The sequence below is a fragment of the Etheostoma spectabile genome, chromosome 10 (genome assembly GCF_008692095.1).
Source record: "Etheostoma spectabile isolate EspeVRDwgs_2016 chromosome 10, UIUC_Espe_1.0, whole genome shotgun sequence".
NCBI classification, from domain to species: domain Eukaryota; kingdom Metazoa; phylum Chordata; class Actinopteri; order Perciformes; family Percidae; genus Etheostoma; species Etheostoma spectabile.
Genome location: NC_045742.1, coordinates 17,031,637 through 17,051,666, shown reverse-complemented (window position 1 = coordinate 17,051,666; position 20,030 = coordinate 17,031,637). Strand labels below are relative to the sequence as shown.

Sequence of the window (20,030 nt, the reverse complement as noted above, 5' to 3'; positions counted from 1 at the left end):
TCAGCTATATGAAGAAACACATATTGTCCTGTTCACTTACTTCCTTATCAGGCTCCTCATTATCGCGGACTGTGTTTCCTGTTTTTTCGCCTCTCGACTAATCCCGCGTTTTGTACAACGCAGGGCAGGACCAGACAGAACAAAATAGCATCTAGTTACACCGCAACGCTCTTGCCAACAGCGGAACCCTTTGCTTACAATTACAAAACGTGTACACATGGTGTTGAGAGATTGCGGGGGAGTGGTAGAGCAGTGGTGGATTGGGGCTAAGTTTCTGGCAATACAGAAAACAACAAAACTGGAAAAGCTGGCCCACTATTTCACTATCTGAACTGAGTATATGTTGACCTAACATATATGTCTGATCACTATTGTGCTCTAAGTGAGTAGGCTACTAATTGAATTGGTTACAAGCAAGTGTTCGAATCATTGTCCTATATAAAGTAGAACACAGATCAACATCAGAAACACAACACATGGGTACATGCACCTGGTGCACGCTCTAATTCGCTGAACGCTACACATGTGTGATGGATGACAGACGATCAACATAAACTCTAGGCATTTATATAAGGCTGTTTGTCGGATGGCCACTGCAGGAAACGTCCTTGGAAATGCATCACAATGCATGGTTATAGATTTGGATAAAATGGAAACATTGTGTTTGTTACAGTTTTTTAACCTCTAGAGGAGATCTGGTTCATCCAGATGCTCTTTTCACTCTGTATCCGCTGCATCGTCCCGTAGAACTGGTCCATATCAGCACGTTCTGACTACAGCTCTGCCGAACTTACAGTCACTCTTTCTGGAGTCAGGTCCCTGCACCCTCGTAATTGTACACGTGTTGGAGAGTCCCTGTCCCCAAAGGGTCTGAGTAACGTGGGGATAAATGGGATCACAGGAGATTGGAGTGATACGGATCGAGACTGTCTCCATCTGTAGATTTTCACTGATATAATAACCACTAACACCGTGATGAAGAGGAAGGAAACTACGCCAAAGCCACACCTAAGTAAAAAGTCAGGTTTCATTGTACTCCTTGTCGTGTGTAAAGTCAGTGAACTCAGACAGCACTTCAGGGAGCTTGCCGCCACGCGCCACGTAACAAGGACTTGGAAGCGACGAGGGCTGCCCGTTGTCCTCCACGTGACAGTCTCTTGTTCACAGCATCTTATCAGTGACTTGGCGGATAGTTTTTCTTTTCTCCATTCTGTAAGCCCACTTCAACAGCGCCTGTCTGTGGCTTTCTGCAGTTTAGGAGCCAGGCATTGTCCAGAGTCCACATCAACAGCCACCACTTTAGTGACCAGATAGCCCACATCTGCTGAACGAGAGAACCATTTCAGCACCAAGAGGCCACCGTCTGGACTGGGTACAGAACCTGAGGAGGGTTATCGTTCTGGTCCTGGATCAGTATTTTCACAGTCACATGCTACTGAGTGGGAGAGCCTCCATCCTGCGCTTTAACGCGGAATGGAAGTCTTTATCTGCCGTAGTCAAAAGAGCGCAACTGCATGGATACTCCATCATCAGCACTAACGGACACTAGAGGGACTGGCACTCCGTAACAGAGGAGTCCTCCTAGGTAAGAAACCGGGCATTCTGGTTCCAGTCAGCGTCTCTGGCTTCACGTTGATATAGAGGCCTGGGGTGTTGTTTTCTACAATGTAGCCTCATATGAGCTCCTCTCAAAGACAGGCGATCCTGGATGAACCAGACTCTCCTCTAGAGGTTAGAAACATTGTTTTACATTGAATTTTACATAACTGCAACACATTGAAAAACTTTAAGAAAAATGACAGATGTACAGTATATAAAATCGACATACATTTATTTTTATTAGCCAGTATTGCGTGGAGAATTTGTGGTTTATTATAACTGATAATATTTCAATAAGTTTTGTATCTCGTATGATTTTAATTAGATGTTTGATGGGATAGGCACTTTAATTCTCGTATAATTTAAGAGCGTACGAGTTTGTGTTTTGTTGCTCAAAAGAAACAAAACAATTTGTATCATATTTGTACTCATAATCTCTGTCTGTTGAGGATTGCCATAGACCTGTTATTCATTAGTGATTATTTCAGATTGTTTATCTTGAAAGATTATTCTTTGTGGTGCCTGGTGTTGCTGCTATTTTTACCACTGTCCAACATCACCAAACAATACATCCTAGGCTTTTAAGACCCATCGTCATTCTTTTTGTGTAAATGGAAAATGCTTCTCCAGAAACAAGATTAGGCTTATATTTGATAAGTGTTTGAACCACCCTCCTGAAGGCTTAATGCACTGCTGTGTGATTTAGGTTGGTCTACCTTTAATTTTAAATTAATTTTCTCAACATTTATTTCAAGGCTAACTGTTGAGGTTAAAATAGTAGCTGACATGTACCTGGTCTCAATGTGCTTTTACCGTTTTTCATTTGCATAAAATTGTGTAATACGTTAAATTTAACTCTTAGGGCCGCTGTTGGCTAATCTGTGAGAACTGTGCAGGTTTCAGCAGTACCTCCCCCATCATCTTTTCTTTTCTTAAATCCGAGGAAACAGACACGCAGTCCGAATATTAGAGGGTAAGAGAGCAGTTATCGTCGACGCGGAGAGCTGCAGTTAACTGTAATTCGTTAATTTCATCAAATAGTTGTATACCGAAGAAATCCATCGGATTTTATTTCCAACGGAAAAAAAACGGATTCATGTTGAATGGAAATGCCAGACAGAACAATGAGGCGGCAAGTGTTGTTGTTTATCTCAATCCTTTCTCTCACATCGGTGCTCTGTCAGGTCAGCTACTCCATTCCTGAAGAATTGTCAAAAGGCTCATTAATCGGTAACATTGCTCAGGATTTAGGTTTAGACAGAAAAAGACTAACATTAGGCAATGCTCGGATTTTTACAGGAGACAGCGCAGAGTACATTGAGCTGAACAGAGAACGAGGAGTCCTCCTTATCAAGGAGAAAATAGACAGAGAGACACTATGTGGACAGACGACGCCCTGTGCTTTGCATTTCCAGGTTATTTTAGAAAGTCCGATGGAATTTTACACTGTTGCTGTCGAAATCACAGATATAAATGATAACACCCCAATATTTGAAAAATCGGACATGAGGTTTAAAATAAGTGAATCTGCAGTAATAGGAGCAAAATTCTTGTTAGAGAGAGCAATAGATCCCGATGTTGGCACGAATGGTCTACAGAGCTATTTTCTGACTAAAACCGAAAATTTTGTTCTGAAATTAAAAGATCAGCCAGATGGAGAAAAAACAGTTGAAATGATTTTACAAAAGTCACTTGATAGAGAAAAACAGGAGGAGATATTTCTAGTGTTAACTGCGGTTGACGGAGGGGAACCAAGCCTATCTGGCACGGCACAGATACATGTCACAGTGCTTGATGTCAATGACAATGCACCTGTTTTTACAAAGACTGATCATAGAGCTACAATACCTGAGAATGCCCCTAAAGGTACAGTTATAACCAAGGTCAGTGCTTCAGATGCTGATAAAGGGCAAAACTCCAAGGTTACTTATTCAATATCCAACACAGCTGCAGATGTACGAGGTATGTTTGAAATTGATGAATTAAACGGGGATTTGATCTCAAAAAGTATGGTAGATTATGAAAAGGCACGCTACTATCAAATACACGTCCAAGCCAGTGATGAAGGGGGGCTGACAGATTCATGTAAGATTACGGTTGAAGTAATAGACATGAATGATAACAAGCCAGTTATTAATATAATGTCACAGACTAATGTAGTTTCCGAGGACTCCAAACCATCAACAGTTGTGACTATGGTAAATGTTCAGGACCTAGATTCCGGAGATAATGGCAAGGTTCACTGCGCAATAAATGAACATATTCCTGTTACGTTGAAGCCAACGTCAAATATGTTTTTTAATCTATTGATAGACAGTGATTTAGACAGAGAGACCGCCTCTGAGTATAATATAACTGTGACCTGCTCTGATGAGGGAGTGCCCTCCTCTCCAGCAGCGTCACTCTCACCTTACAGATCTCTGATGTGAATGATAACGCGCCTGTTTGAGAGGAGCTCATATGAGGCCACATTGTAGAAAAACACAAACCAGGCCTCTTATGTCACAGTGAAAGCTAGGAGCGCTGACTGGAACCAGAATGCCCGTGTTCTTAATACTGGAGAGACTCCTTGTTAACGGAGTGACAGTTCCTCATATGTGTCCGTTAGTGCGTCTAGGGAGTCATCCATGCAGTGCGCTCTTTTGACTACGAGCAGATCAAAGACTTCCACTTCCACGTCAAAGCGCAGGATGGAGGCTCTCCTCCACTTAGTGGCAATGTGACTGTGAAAATACTGATCCAGGACCAGAACGATAACCCTCCTCAGGTTTGTACCAATCCAGACGGTGGCTCTCTGGGTGGCTGAATGGTCCTCGTTCGCAGAGGTGGGCTATCTGTCACTAAAGTGTGTGCTGTTGATGTGGACTCTGGACAGAATGCCGGCTTCCTATAAATGCGAAAGCACAGACAGGGCGCTGTTTGAAGTGGGCTCACAGATGGGAGAAATAAGATAACTATCCGCCAAGTCATGATAAAGATGCTGTGAAACAAAAGAATGATGTATAGTGGAGGACAACGGGCAGCCCTCTCGTTGCTAAGCTAGTCTGTTAACGTGGCGGTGGCGGACAGCTTCCTGAAGTGCTGTCTGAGTTCACATGACTTTACCAACGACAAGGAGTACAACGACAACCAACTTTTTACTTAGTGTTGGCTTTGTGCGGTAGTTTTCCTCTCTATCGTGTTTAGTGGTTATTATATCAGTGAAATCTACAGATGGAGACAGTCTCGCATCCTGTATCACTCCAATCTGCCTGTGAGTTCCATATATATCACCACGTTACTCAGACACTTGGGGACGGGACTCTCCAAAACGTGTACAATTACGAGGTGTGCCGGACGACTGACTCCAGAAAGAGTGACTGTAAGTTCGGCCGAGAGGTAGTCAGAACGTGCTGATAATGGCCCCAGTTCTACAGGGACGATGGCGGATACAGAGGTGAAAAGAGCATACTGATGAACCAGGACTCTCCATCTAGGGTTTAAAACAACTGAAGGTACCGGTCACTGTATTTTTAATGATTTAAAATGTAACTCGTGTTACACAACTGTTTGTTTAGTAAGAGACAGATGAGCAGGCAATTGTGAGGGTAATTTTGCGTTAAGGGACAGAATTTTATGTTCTATCCAACAAGATAAACTTGTTTCTTTTTCAAACATTTTAACTTCAATTAAAAGATTTATTGTTTAAACAATAATAACAATAAGTGTTATTTTAGTAGTAGCCTACACCTACTACTAGTAAATGTAAATGTAAATATGCTGTATTTATATAGCGCTTTTCCAGTCTTAACAACTGCTCAAAGCGCTTTTACATCTACAGGAAACATTCACCATTCACACACATTCATACACTGTGGCCGTGGCTGCCGTACAAGTTGCCACCTGCTCATCAGATAAACACTTGCACACATTCACACTCCGATGCGCAGCACCGGAGTGTGAATGTAGTTGTAGTAGTAGTAGTATTGGAAGTAAAATAATTACTTTGGATATAAAGGGTTCAAAAAAATATTTCCCATCTAATTTGGATTTTTATTTCATCATGTTATTCAAACAACAGCTCGTGCAGTCTGGGAGTTTGGGCTCTCATTTGGAGTTGATTCACTTCAGCACTTCGGACAGCGACATGCCTGTGACAGCCTCATGTTCAACCTGTCTGTCAACTGCTGTTTCCACAGTGCTATTATCAACCTCTTCAAGTGTTCTTCTCATTTTTTTGTCAATAATTATGATTCTGTAGTAAAACCTTATATTTCCGAGATATATTTCTTCTTTTCAAATCTTTCAATTTGATTGTATACCCACCCTATGTCTAACAAATTATATCTGCAGGATTTCATTAACATGGCGTCATTCATTGTTCATCTATTATCTTTGAATATGTAATTAGTAAAACAGCCTAACCGTAAACACGATACATTATAATAATGTATTCCTGTAGTCATTTGTAATGTTCAAAATATTACTTATGTGTTGTAAATACATTTCTAGATACTTTACACTGAGCTGACTTTTAGTCTGTTCTGCAGTTTTATAATACGGACTCTTAGGGCCGCTGTTGACCAGAGTGTTGATGTTGAGTGTTGTAACAGCACCTCCCATGTAACATCACCACAGTGCAGAGAAAACACGACGGGAAAAGAACGGAAGGTTCTGGTTGTTGAGAATTTTTTAAAAAGAAGAAGAAAGATTTTGATCTGCAAGACTTTCCTCCAATGAGTCGGTTATGCAGCTGTTGATTTGAGATTTGACCTGTGGTATCTGTTTTTGTATGGAATATAAGCAGACTGGAGTCTAACTGGGGCAAAATGGATAGAACAATGAATCGGCAAGTACTGTTGTGTATCACTCTCCTTTACTTTGACTCGGTGTTGGGGCAGGTCAGCTACTCTATTCCGGAGGAAATGGCGAAAGGCTCTTTGGTGGGCAATGTAGCGCAAGATTTAGGTTTAGAAATAAAACGTTTGATGTCAGGTAAAGCTAAGATCTATACGAGGAACACCGACGAGTACATCGAGCTGAGCAGAGAGAGAGGAGTCCTCCTCGTCAAAGAGAGAATCGACAGAGAGGTGCTTTGTACAGAGACGGCAATTTGCGCTTTACATTTCCAGATTATTTTAGAGAATCCTATGGAGTTTTACACTGTTACCGTCCAGATCACAGATATCAATGATAATTCACCGACCTTTGAGAAAAATGAGATGAAATTCAAAATTAGCGAGTCAGCGATCAACGGAGCAAAATTTGTGCTAGAAAGGGCGGTGGATCTTGACGTTGGAATTAATGATATTCAAAACTACAATTTAAAACCAACAGATAATTTTGCTCTGAAACTGCACAATAACGCTGATGGAAATAAAAACGTTGAAATTGTGCTACAAAAACATTTAGATAGAGAGGAACAAGAGCAGATATCTCTTGTGTTAACGGCTGTAGATGGAGGAGAGCCGCAGATGTCTGGAACAATGCTGATTGTCATTACAGTTTTAGACGCTAACGATAACGCCCCCGTTTTTACACAGCCAACATACAAGGCCACAGTTACTGAGAATTCACCTAAAGGCACAATTGTTGCCACTGTAACAGCCTCCGATGCAGATCAGGGTTCTAACGCTGAAATAACTTATTCAATCACAAATACATTGGACAATATCAGGACGTTATTTGACGTAACTAAAGAAAACGGCGAAATTTCAATAATTGGAAACATTGACTTCGAAAAGTCAAGACACTTTGAAATAAATGTACTTGCTAGTGACGATGGAGGACTTACAGATTCTTGTAAATTGATTGTCGATGTGCAAGACGTGAACGACAACAAGCCTGAAATAAACATAATGTCGAAATCAACTGTGATATCAGAGGATGCCAAACTCAATACTGTTGTTACAATGATAAATATAGAGGATTTAGATTCAGGAGAAAACGGAATCGTGAAATGCTTTATTAGCGAAAACATACCCTTCACTCTAAAAACATCGACAAATAATTTCTATAGTTTGGTGACAGACAATTATTTAGATAGAGAGAGATCCTCTGAGTATAATATAACTGTGACCTGTTCTGATGAGGGAGTGCCCTCCCTCTCCAGCAGCGTCACTTCAACCTTACAGATCTGATGAATGATAACGCGCCTGTCTGAGAGGAGTCTCATATGAGGCCTACATTGTAGAAAACAAACACACCAGGCCTCTCTATATTCACAGTGAAAGCCAGAGACGCAGACTGGAACCAGAATGCCCGTGTTCTTACATAATGGAGGACTTCTTTAACGGAGTGCCAGTCTCCTATATGGTCCGTTAGTGCTGATAGGGATACCATGCAGTGCGGTCTTTGACTACGGCAGATCAAAGACTTTCACTTCCGCGTCAAAGCGCAGGAGGAGGCTCTCCTCCCTCAGTAGCAATGTGACTGTGAAAATACTGATCCAGGACCAGACGAAACCCTCCTCAATTCTGTACCCAGTCCAGACTGGTGGTTCTCTGGTGTGAATGGTTCCTCGTTCAGCAGATGGGGGTATGTCACTAAAGGGGTGGCTGTTTGATGTGGACTCTGGACAGAATGCCGGTCTCCTATAAACTGCCGAAAGCCACAGACAGGGCGCTGTTTGAAGTGGGCTTACAGAATGGAGAAATAAGAACTACCGCCCAGTCATGATAAAGATGCGTGAAACAAAGACGACTGTTATAGTGGGGACAACGGGCAGCCCTCTCGTTCAGCTACAGTCAGTTAACGGCGGTGGCGGACAGCTTCCCTGAAGTGCTGTCGAGTTACTGACTTTACACACGACAAGGAGTACAATGACAACTGACTTTTTACTTAGTGTTGGCTTTGGCTGTAGTTTCCTTCCTCTTCATCACTGTTTAGTGGTTATTATATCAGTGAAAATCTACAGATGGAGACAGTCTCGCATCTTGTATCACTCCAATCTGCCTGTGATTCCAATATCCACCACGTTATTCAGACACTTTGGGGACAGGGACTCTCAACACGTGTACAATACGGGGTGTGAGGACAACTGACTCCAGAAGAGTGACTGTAAGTTCGGCAGAGCTGGTAGTCAGAACGTGCTGATATGACCCAGTTCTACAGGGACGATGCAGCGGATACAGAGTGAAAAGAGCACCTGGAGAACCAGACTCTCCTCTAGAGGTGAGGCCTCCGTTTTAAAGCAGTTATTTAATTAATATATGCCTTGAGCATTAAAGATAAAAACTAGCATTAATGATGGTTGTATCTGATTTTCTTCAGTGTGCGTGATAAATATGTTTTGCACCACGGACAGCACTAGACGAAAAATCGTAAATGAGGCCAATGCAGGATGTTGCAGGAGTTCAGTTACCCTATATTCCTATATTTTGTTGTATTCTTACGTTACACCTTGTGAGGTGTGTGTGGTGTGTGGTGTGTGGTGTGTGTGTGTGTGTGTGTGGGTTTGTAGCGTGTGTGTGTTGGTTGTGTGTGATGTATGTGTGTGTGTGGGTGTGGTGTATGAAATTGAAAAACAGTGGTCTTATTTAGACAGTTTATACTTTTTTGCTTTTCATTTTTGTGGTTTCATAATTAATTTAAAACGAGTTTGGCAATACTGACGATCACATAACACAAAGGTCAAGGTAACGTTTTTTCCCGAGGGGCGAGTTTTGTACAGCCAGCAGACCGATATAAGGACAAGACACACAACAATACAGCACAACATGAAATCCCAGTGCATCTAAAACACAATAGTGACATTTGTTCCGTCGGTTTCCAGCACTTTGAACAATATATTTGTTTAACATTACAATGCCTGGACTTGTCAACGCCCAGTCTTTTGCAGTTTCGTGTTTTGTACTCTTAGGGACGCTGTTGGCCAGCGTGTGGTAGTTTTACTGCAGATCTCAGCAGCACCTCCCAGATCATTTAGATTTCTCAAAAGCAAGATCGAGACAACGCACAGTTTAATATACTAAAGACATTTCACACGCGGGACGTATGTGAAATATATTGATCCATATTTCTGTTGACGCATCCTCATTCTTTGTCCTTCAGTGTGTTGAAGACAACTGTCTTTTTTTGCGGAATATATTCTGTCTTTTGATCGTAGAGAAACGTTGAACGAGACAATGAGACGGCAAGTACTATTGTTTTTCTCGATGCTCTCTCTCTGTTTCGTGTTTGGGCAGGTCAGCTATTCTATTCCCGAGGAAATGTCAAAAGGCTCGTTGATCGGCAACGTAGCACAAGATTAGGTTTAGATTAAAAAGACTGAAAGAGGAAAATGCCCGCTTGCATGTTGGAAACAGCGCTAAATACATCGAGCTGAATAAAGAAAAGGGAGTCCTTCTCATCAAAGAGAGAATGGACAGAGAGGCGTTATGCAAACAAACGACTCCTTGTGCTTACATTTTCAAAATAATTTGGAAAACCCACCTCGAGTTCTATCGCGTTACGATAGAATAACGGATAAACGACAACGCTCCTCTATTTAAAATGAATAATATGTATTCGAGATAAGCGAATCGGCTGTAGGGGGGCCAAATTTGTATTAGAGAAAGAATTAGATTATGATGTGGTATAAACGGGCCTCAAGCTATTCCCTAACCCAACAGATAATTTGTTTGAAACTCAACAACAACGCAGGGTGAGAAAAGGAGGTAGAGATGGTCTTGGAGAAACCTCTCGATCGTGAGAAACAAGACAACTAACTCTAACACTACAGCCGTCGCGGAGGAGGGAACCTCAGCTGTCAGGGACAGTGCAAATTCACGTAACTGCTGTTAGATGCGAAATGACAATGCTCCATTATTACGCAGTCAACATATGAGCTAGTTTAACAGAAAACTCTCAGAAGGGAACTTCATTGATGACTGTAACAGCTACTGATATAGATCATGGCACAAATGGGTTCGTAACGTATTCAATTTCGAGTAACATTGAAGGAATTTCGGATTTATTTGAAATAAATGGGGCAAGTGGTGAGGTGCGTTTGATTGGCAAAATAGACTATGAAACATCAAAACATTATCAGTTAGATGTTAAAGCAAGAGATCAAGGTGGGCTAACTGACTCTTGCAAAATATTATTTGACATTATTGATATGAATGATAATATTCCAATAATAGATTTAATGTCGACTACACAATCTATACCGGAAGATTCCACATTTCAAACAGTTGTTGCTGTTATGAATGTACATGATGCTGACTCGGATAATAACGGATGGTTAAATGTTTTTTATGATAGCGAGCCTTTTGTCATTGAAAATACAATCAAGTGGTTTTTAGTATACGAACAAACAGTGATTTAGACAGAGAGAGAGCGTCTGAGTATAATATAACTGTGCCTGCCTGATGGGGAGTGCCCTCCCTCTCCAGCAGCGTCACTTCACTTACATATTTCTGATGTGAATGATAACGCGCCTGTCTTTGAGAGGAGCTCATATGAGGCACTACATGTGGAAAAACAAACACACCAGGCCTCTATTATCACAGTGAAATGCCAGAGACGCGGACTGGAACAGAATGCCCGTGTTTCTTACATACTGGAGGCCTCTGTTAACGGAGTGCCAGTTCCTCATATGTGTCCGTTAGTGCTGATAGTGGAGTCATCCATGACGTGCGCTCTTTTGACTACGAGCAGATCAAAGACTTCCACTTCCACGTCAAAGCGCAGGATGGAGGCCTCCCTCCAGCTCAGTGCAATGGACTGTGAAAATATTGATAAGGACAGAACGACACCCTCCTCAGGTTCTGTACCACCAGACTGGTGGCTTTGGTGGCCTGAAATGGTTCCTCGTTCAGCAGATGTGGGCTCTCTGGTCACAAAGTGGGGCTGTTGATGTGGACTCTGGACAGAAGCCTGGCTCTCCTTAAACTGCAGAAAAGCACAGACAGGCGCGTTTGAAGTGGGCTTACAGAATGAGAGAAATAAGAAACTATCCGCCAGTCACTGGATAAAGATCGTGAACAAAGACTGACGTTATAGTGGAGGACAACGGGCAGCCCTCTCGTTCAGCTACAGTCATTGTTAACGTGGCGGTGGCGGACAAGCTTCCCTGAATGCTGTTGAGTTCACTGACTTTACACACGACAGGAGTACAATGACAACCTGACTTTTACTTAGTGTTGGCTTTGGCTGTAGTTTCCTTCCTCTCATCACGTGTTTAGTGGTTATAATATCAGTGAAAATCTACAGATGGAGACAGTCTCGCATCCTGTATCACCCAATATCCCCTGGGATTCCATAGTATCCACCACGTACTCAACACTTTGGGGACAGGGACTCTCCAACACGGTACAAATACGAGTGTGTGCAGGACGGATGACTCCAGAAAGAGTGACTGTAAGTTCGGCAAGCGGTAGTCATAACGTGCTGATAATGGACCCAGTTCTCCAGGGACGATGCAGGGATACAGAGTGAAAAGAGCATCCTGGATGAACCAGACTTTCTTCTAGGAGGGTTGACTACTTAAATACCGTTTCAGTGTATTTTTAATGCTTTAAACTGTATTTCGTGTTACACAACTGTTTGTTTAGTAAGGTGATTAGGCAATTGTGAGGGACAGTTTTGCATTAAGGGACAGAATTGTATGCTCTATCCAACAAGATAAACTTGGTTTTTTTCAAACCATTTTGCGATGCAGTGGATACAGATTGAAAAGAGCATCCTGGATGAAGATGAACCAGATTTCCCTCTTTAGATTAGAAATGTCCGCCTTTGCTTATGTTAAATTTACACGTTTAAATGTGTCCTATCTCTGACAACAGATTGTCAGCACCTTGGACAGAGGCAATAGTATTTTCCAACTTTCTTTCTCTCTCTGATGTTGTGTCATATAGTTGTAATAATGTGTTTTTAGTTGTGTAATTTTCAGTATCTGCCATTTATGTGAGGGCGGGCGTGAATACACACTCTTTTTGATGACTAATTTTTAAGTTGTACAACACCATGTTGCATATAATGCATATTCCAAAACTATTTCAGCTGATAATAGGTTTGATGTTCTTGCAATTTCACTTTTTGAACTCCACGGGCCGCTGTTGGTTAAGGTGTTGCAGCTGTGGACATGATTTGATGCAGATCCTCCCATATCACGTCGTTATTTTAGAGAAAGAAAAAGGGTGAAAGCATTTTTCACTGACATGTCATCCTTACGGACAGGCTGAGCCGGATCGACGCGTTCAAAATTTGTGGATTTACCTAATATTCCTTTGTCAATGAATTTTCACATGGAGATATTTGTATTGTGAAACCGAGTGTAATAGCTTTTTTGTGTTGCAAACGCATATGAAAAGAACAATGGCACGGCAAGTACTGCTTTTCATCTCAATTTTCTCTCTTGGATCCGTTCTCGGTCAAGTCAGCTATTCTATTCCAGAGGAAATGGCAAAGGGCTCTGTAGTGGGAAACATAGCACGGGATTTAGGATTGGATGTGAAAAGACTAAAGTCAGGTAAAGCCCGTATATTTACGGGCGACAGTGCAGAATCCATTGAGCTGAATAGAGAACGGGGAGTCCTCCTAGTGAAAGAGAGAATCGACAGAGAGTCGCTCTGCAGACAGACGACGCCGTGTGCTTTACATTTGCAGATTATTCTAGAAAATCCAATGGAGCTTTTTCCAATAACAGTAGAGATTACCGACATCAACGACAACAGTCCCAGTTTTAAAAATGACGAGAAACGTTTTGAAATTAGCGAATCAGCAGTCACTGGATCTAAATTTGTGTTAGAAAGGGCAGGTGATGCAGATATTGGCGTAAATGGCCTGAAAAATTATAGCTTGAAACCTACAGATAATTTTATGCTGAAAATACAAACTCATGCAGATGTAATAAAAAAGGTCGAAATGGTCTTACACAAGCCGTTAGATCGAGAGAAAGAGGAGCAAATATCGCTGTTGTTAACAGCTGTAGATGGAGGAGATCCTCAGATGTCTGGTACAGTAAAGATTTATTTGACAGTGCTCGATGCAAACGACAATGCTCCTGTTTTCATGCAGTCGGTTTACAAGGCAGCCATCGCCGAAAATTCTCAGAAAGGAACAACTGTGACAACAGTGAGTGCGTCGGATGCAGATAAAGGAACAAACGGGGAAGTTTCTTATTCAGTGTCGACCACCATGGATAGTGTATCTGATATATTTACAATAAATGAAAACGGTGAAGTAATATTAGTTGGTGAAGTTGACTTTGAAAAAGCCAAGTATTACCAAATTGATATCGAAGCGCAAGACAGTGGTGGTCTTTCTGATTCCAGTAAAATTATTGTTGATGTTATTGATATTAATGATAATAATCCCGTGATCAGTATACTTTCCAAATCTGACTCAATCCCAGAAGACTCCTCCCAAAATACAGTTATAGTTATGTTTAGTGTTCTTGACCCAGATTCAAGTAACAATGGTCAAGTGAACTGCAGAATAAATGGCAACATACCATTTACTATTACCACATCTTCTAATGATTTCTATAGTTTAGTGACAGACAGTGAATTGGACAGAGAGAGATCATCTGAGTATAACATAACTGTGACCTGTTAGAGCGGGAGTGCCCTCCCTCTCCACAGGTCACTCTCACCTTACAGATCTCTGATGTGAATGATAACGCGCTGTCTTTGAGAGGAGCCATATGAGGCCTACATTGTAGAAACACACACCAGGCCTCTCTATATTCACAGTGAAAAGCCAAGAGACGTGACTGGAAACAGAATGCCCGTGTTCTTACATACTGAGGACTCCTCTGTTAACGGAGTGCCAGTCTCTCATATGTGTCCGTTAGTGCTGATAGTGGAGTCATCCATGCAGTGGCGCTTTTGACTACGAGCAGATCAAAGACTTCCACTTCCGCGTCAAAGGCGCAGGATGGAGGCTCCCTCCACTCAGTAGCAATGGGACTTTGAAAATATGATCCAGGACAGAACGATAAACCCTCTCAAGTTCTGTACCCAGTCCAGATGGTGGCTCTCTGGTGGCTGAAATGGTTCCTCGTTCAGCAGATGTGGGCTATCTGGTCACTAAAGTGGTGGCTGTTGATGTGGACTTGGACAGAATGCCTGGCTCTCCTAAACTGCAGAAAGCCCAGACAGGGCGCTGTTTGAAGTGGGCTACAGAATGGAGAAATAAGAACTATCCGCCAGTCACTGAAAGATGATGTGAAACAAGACTGACTGTTAAGTGGGGACAACGGCAGCCCTCTCGTTCAGCTACAGTCATTGTTAACGTGGCGGTGGGTGGCGGCATTCCGAAGTGCTGTTGAGTTCACTGACTTTACACACGACCAGGAGTACAATGACAAACCTGACTTTACTTGTGTGGCTTTGGCTGTGTTTCCTTCCTTCATCACAGGTTTAGTGGTATTATATCAGTGAATCTACAGATGGAGACAGTCTCGCATCTGTATCACTCCAATCTCCTGTGATTCCATATATCCACCAGTACTCAGACACTTGGGGACAGGGACTCTCCAACACGTGACAATCGAGGTGTGCAGGAGCCTGACTCCAGAAAGAGTGACTGTAAGTTCGGCAGAGTGGTAGCAGAACGTGCTGATAATGGACCAGTTCTATTCCAGGACGATGAGCGGATACAGAGTGAAAGAGGAAGCCGGATGAACCAGACTCTCCTCTAGAGGTCAGTTCAATTATGTAGTTTCTTCTCCATGACTTCTTTTCTCTTTAGTGTTTAGTTGCAGTGCTAGTGAATTGTTTAACGCTGTTTCAGCATTTTCAGAACTATGAACATAATCCCATCACCTACTGTGCATGCACTTTACATACATTGATGACTGTTATATTATTTTACACGCACACCGCTTTAACTTACCTGCACTGTGCGCAAAAGCAGACTGATATCTTCCTTAGAGGTCAAACTGCTTTCACCCTATTTTCATACAGATTATTTTAAAATGTTTTCTATTGATCCTTTCCATAGCAATATTGCTTTGAGTCAGTAATTTGGCTTTGGCGTGAGACTTTGTGTCAGTATTTGGTCTAAGTGAATTCCCAGGTGTCTCTTGTTTTGAAATATTTTAATTGTATCATATTTTTCTAGATTGAGCATGCAGGTTTTTACCGAGTGCTTATTATAGAAAACGTTTCGCAATAAACATAAATAAGTTTTTTTGCAAACTTTAATGACACTTTTATGTGTCAATTATATAATTATTTGGTCTGCATGAAATGGCTTTTGATTGCCACTAAAGTTGGCCATTTGTAAGACGTTCCTTATTTTAGGACCTCGGACAGCGACTTTTCTAGTCTCTTCTTGGTGTTCTTCATGCCCTCATTTTCAGGCCTACCAGTTTATTTTAGTATTTTTTTCTACTTTTAGTCAGATTTGGTTAATGATTTTATAGGCATCTTATGGCTGAAGTTTCAAACAAAAGTGATAAATTATAACCATGAACTGTTCAAAGTGGCGACTCGCGGTTTGGCAGGTGGATCATATTACCTGTACGGCTTTTATGACTTTATTTCAAGTTACACTTTCCTAGTAGTACGTCTGCTGGACTGAATAATTCATGTTGATATTCTGCAGTTTTGTATTATGGGCTCTTAGGGCCGCTGTTGACCAGAGTGTGCGTGGCTGAGGGTAGGGCTGTAACAGCACCTCCTATTTAACATCCCCATAATGAAGAGAGAACACGACGGGAAAGAACCGACTTTCTGGATATGTAGAATATTTGATTAAGGACACGACGACCTCCGACACTACTGTTTTCACTGTTTGGATTATACAACTGCGAGATTGATGTTTGGTACTGGGATTGATTTCAGTTTATGGGATATATAATCGGATGTTACACGTTTTATAGAAAATACTCGGATAGAACAATGAAAGGACAAGCGCTGTTGTTCATCGGTCTCCTTTTGCTCGGCTCGGTAATGGGGCAGGCCAGTTACACAATACCGGAAGAAATGGCGAAAGGTTCTTTAGTCGGTAATATAGCACAAGATTTAGGTTTAGATACCAAACGTTTGACTTCTGGCAAAGCTCGACTCTATACCCGAGACAACGATGAGTACATCGAGCTGAACAGAGAGAGGGGAGTCCTTCTTGTTAAAGAGAGAATCGACAGAGAGGTACTCTGCAGACAGACGACGCCTTGTGCTTTACACTTTCAGATTATTTTGGAGAATCCTATGGAATTTTACAGTGTCACAGTCGGGATCACAGATATCAACGATAATGTCCCAACATTTGAAGAAACGGAAATCAAATTCAAAATAAGTGAGTCAGCGATAACCGGGGCAAAATTTGTGCTGGAAAGGGCGGTAGATCTTGATGTTGGAATTAATGGTGTTCATAGTTACGAATTAAGGCCAACCGATAATTTTGCTCTAAAACTGCAGAATAACGCTGATGGAAATAAAAACGTTGAGATGGTGCTTAAGACGCCTTTAGACAGAGAGGAACAAGAGCAGATATCTCTTGTGTTAACGGCTGTAGATGGAGGAGAGCCGCAGATGTCAGGAACAATGCTGATTGTCATTACAGTTTTAGACGCTAACGATAACGCACCCGTTTTTACACAGCCAACATACAAGGCCACAGTTACTGAGAATTCACCTAAAGGCACAATTGTTGCCACTGTAACAGCCTCCGATGCAGATCGGGGTTCCAACGGTAAAATAACTTATTCAATCACAAATACGTTAGAAAATGTCAGGAAAGTATTTAAAATAAACAGGGAAACTGGTGAGGTTACTTTAATTGGAAATATTGACTTTGAAGACTCGCAACATTTTGAAATAAATGTGCGTGCTAGTGACGATGGAGGACTCACAGACTCTTGTAAATTGATTGTTGATTTACAAGATGTAAACGACAACAAGCCTGAAATAAACATAATGTCGAAGTCAAATGTGATATCAGAGGATGCCAAACTCAATACTGTTGTTACAATGATAAATATTGAGGATAAGGACTCAGGAGAAAACGGAAAAGTGCAATGTTTTATTAACGAAAATGCACCATTTATTTTAAAATCATCAACCAATAATTTCTATAGTTTAATGACAGACAGTGATTTAGACAGAGAGAGAGCATCTGAGTATACTATACTTGACTGCTCTGATGAGGAGTGCCTCCCTCTCCAGCAGCGTCACTCTCACCTTACAGATCTCTGATGTGAATGATAACGCGCCTGTCTTTGAGAGGAGCTCATATGAGGCCTACATGTAGAAAACAACACACCAGGCCTCTCTATATTCACAGTGAAAGCAGAACGCTGACTGGAACCAAATGCCCGGTTTTCTTACATACTGGAGGACTCCTCTGTTAACGGAGTGCCAGTCTCCTCATATGTGTCCGTTAGTGCTGATAGTGAGTCATCCATCAGTGCGCTCTTTTGACTAGACAGATCAAAGACTTCCACTTCCGCGTAAAGCGCAGGAGGGAGGCCTCTCCACTCATAGCAATGTGACTGTGAAAAATACTGATCCAGGACCGAACGATAACCCTCCTCAGTTCTGTACCCTCCAGACGGTGCTCTCTTGGTGGCGAAATGGTTCCTCGTTCAGCAGATGTGGCTATCTGGTCACTACAGTGTGGGCTGTTGATGTGGACTCGGACAGATGCCTGGCTCTCCTATAACTGCAGAAAACCACAGACAGGGCGCTGTTTGAGTGGGCTTACAGATGGAGAATAAGAACTATCGCCAAGTCACATAAAGATGCTGTGAAACAAGACTGCCTGTTATGTGGAGGACAACGGCAGCCTCTCGTTCAGCCTACAGTCTTGTTAACGTGGCGGTGGCGGACGCTTCCCGAAGTGCTGTCTGAGTTCACTGACTTTACACACACAAGGAGTACAATGACAACCTGCTTTTTACTTAGTGTTGGCTTTGGCTGTGTTTCCTTCCTCTTCATCACGTGTGTAGTGGTTATTATCAGTGAAAATCTACAGAGTGGAGACAGCTCGCATCCTGTATCACTCCAATCTCCTGTGATTCCATATTATCCCCCGTTACCAGACACTTTGGGACGGGACTCTCCAACACGTGTACAATTACGAGGTGTGCAGGACGACTGACTCCGAAAGAGTGACTGTAAGTTCGGCAGAGATGGTAGTCAGAACGTGCTGATAATGGACCCCAGTTCTACAGGGACGATGCAGCGGATACAGAGTGAAAAGAGCATCCTGATAAACCAGACTCTCCTCTAGAGTTAGAAAAACTGTACAAACACAATGTTTCTTCATTTTATTACAAATCTATAACCATTGTATTGGTGCATTCATCTCTATAAGGACGTTTCCTCTTGCAGTGGCAATCCGACAACAGCATTTATAATGCCTATAGTTATGTTGATGCTTCACTGTTCACGTCTCACGAATGGACAGCGACACTTAGAGCTGCTGACCGCAGTGCATTTACCCATGTGTTGTGTTGCTTGTGTTGTTCCTGTATCTTACCTTTTAAAATTCTTAACTATTGAGTCTAAACACTGTGCACAATTCACAATACGTTACTACTCACTTAGGCACAATAGTATCAGACTCATATATGTTTGTAAATATCATAAGATTGTGAAATAACGCCAGCTTTTCCTAGTTTTTAGTTTTTGCTGTATTGCCAGAAAACTTGCACTATTTGTCTTTTATCACCTTGTTGTAGTTTGTATTTCACTCAAGGGTCGCTGTTGGCAAGCGCGTTGCGTGTTTAACTAGATGCTATTTTTTTCTGTCTGTGTCCTGTGCCCCTTCGTGTAATACGGGATAATTCGGAGAAGAACAGAACACACAGTCCCGCGCTCATGAGTGAGCCCTGTAAGGATATTGACGGGAATATTGTGTTATTCATATGCATGAAGTGTGGCGTTATTTTTTGGTACTCTTTGGTCACTGGCTGCTTGGGGATGTTTTGTTTTAATGGTGCAGGACCACGACCTCAGACTAGAACAATGAGCGGCAAGTACTGTTGTTTCTCTCGTTGCTATGTCTTAGCGCGTGCTCGGGCAGGCTCACTATTTCTAATTCCGAGAGAAATGGCGAAAGGCTCTTGTTCGTTGGTAAGCATAGGCATGATTTAGGTTTAGATCTTAAACAGGTTGAAAATCATGCAAGCTCGGTCTACACGGAGTGCAGCGTAGAATACATCGGCCTGAATAAGAAAGGGAGTCCTCCTTATCAAGAGAGGATAGACAGAGAGGCTTTTAATGTGGGGGCGTCGCCTTGTGTCTTTACATTTCCAGTTAATTCTGAAAACCAATGGAACTGTTTCGTGTTAACAGTGGAGGATCACCGACGATACTTAAGATCCCTATTGTTTACTATGGAGAAAACGCTTTGAAATCAGCGAGTCCGCTTTGATTGGATCGAAATTTGTATTATGAAGGGCAATTGATTCTGACCTTGGGATAACCTGGATTACAGCGATACTCACTTAGTCCCACTGATAACTTTATATTAAACCCTGGAAATCAGGCAGGCGGAAGTAAAAAGGTAGAGAT

The 20,030-nt window shown here is 42.0% G+C and overlaps 3 protein-coding genes and 5 pseudogenes across 3 annotated transcripts in view; all 8 read left to right on the top strand.

Moving 5' to 3' along the window:
- Positions 1-1,328, top strand: part of LOC116697315 (protocadherin beta-1-like) — a 2,978-nt gene extending 1,650 nt beyond the window's left edge. Inside the window, exon 2 of the mRNA XM_032528646.1 lies at positions 1,254-1,328. Coding sequence (XP_032384537.1) covers positions 1,254-1,328 — 75 coding nt within the window. The remainder of the gene's footprint in view (positions 1-1,253) is intronic.
- A 1,140-nt stretch (positions 1,329-2,468) lies between these two features.
- Positions 2,469-4,048, top strand: LOC116696685 (protocadherin beta-18). Its single transcript, XM_032527775.1, has one exon. The coding sequence runs from the start codon at positions 2,703-2,705 to the stop codon at positions 4,026-4,028; it is 1,326 nt and encodes a 441-aa protein (XP_032383666.1). The 5' UTR covers positions 2,469-2,702; the 3' UTR covers positions 4,029-4,048.
- Positions 4,049-4,137: 89 nt separating this feature from the next.
- LOC116697314 (protocadherin gamma-A7-like) lies at positions 4,138-4,785 on the top strand (annotated as a pseudogene).
- Positions 4,786-5,948: 1,163 nt separating this feature from the next.
- LOC116696686 (protocadherin gamma-B3) lies at positions 5,949-7,733 on the top strand. The gene has a single exon (XM_032527776.1). It carries the CDS (start codon positions 6,408-6,410, stop codon positions 7,716-7,718), a length of 1,311 nt encoding a protein of 436 aa, XP_032383667.1. The 5' UTR covers positions 5,949-6,407; the 3' UTR covers positions 7,719-7,733.
- Positions 7,734-7,854: 121 nt separating this feature from the next.
- LOC116697313 (protocadherin gamma-A7-like) lies at positions 7,855-8,466 on the top strand (annotated as a pseudogene).
- Positions 8,467-8,696: 230 nt separating this feature from the next.
- On the top strand, positions 8,697-11,942 carry LOC116697312 (protocadherin gamma-A4-like; annotated as a pseudogene).
- A 299-nt stretch (positions 11,943-12,241) lies between these two features.
- On the top strand, positions 12,242-15,322 carry LOC116696678 (protocadherin gamma-A4-like; annotated as a pseudogene).
- Positions 15,323-15,655: 333 nt separating this feature from the next.
- On the top strand, positions 15,656-17,802 carry LOC116696684 (protocadherin beta-14-like; annotated as a pseudogene).
- The last annotated feature ends 2,228 nt before the right edge of the window (positions 17,803-20,030 follow it).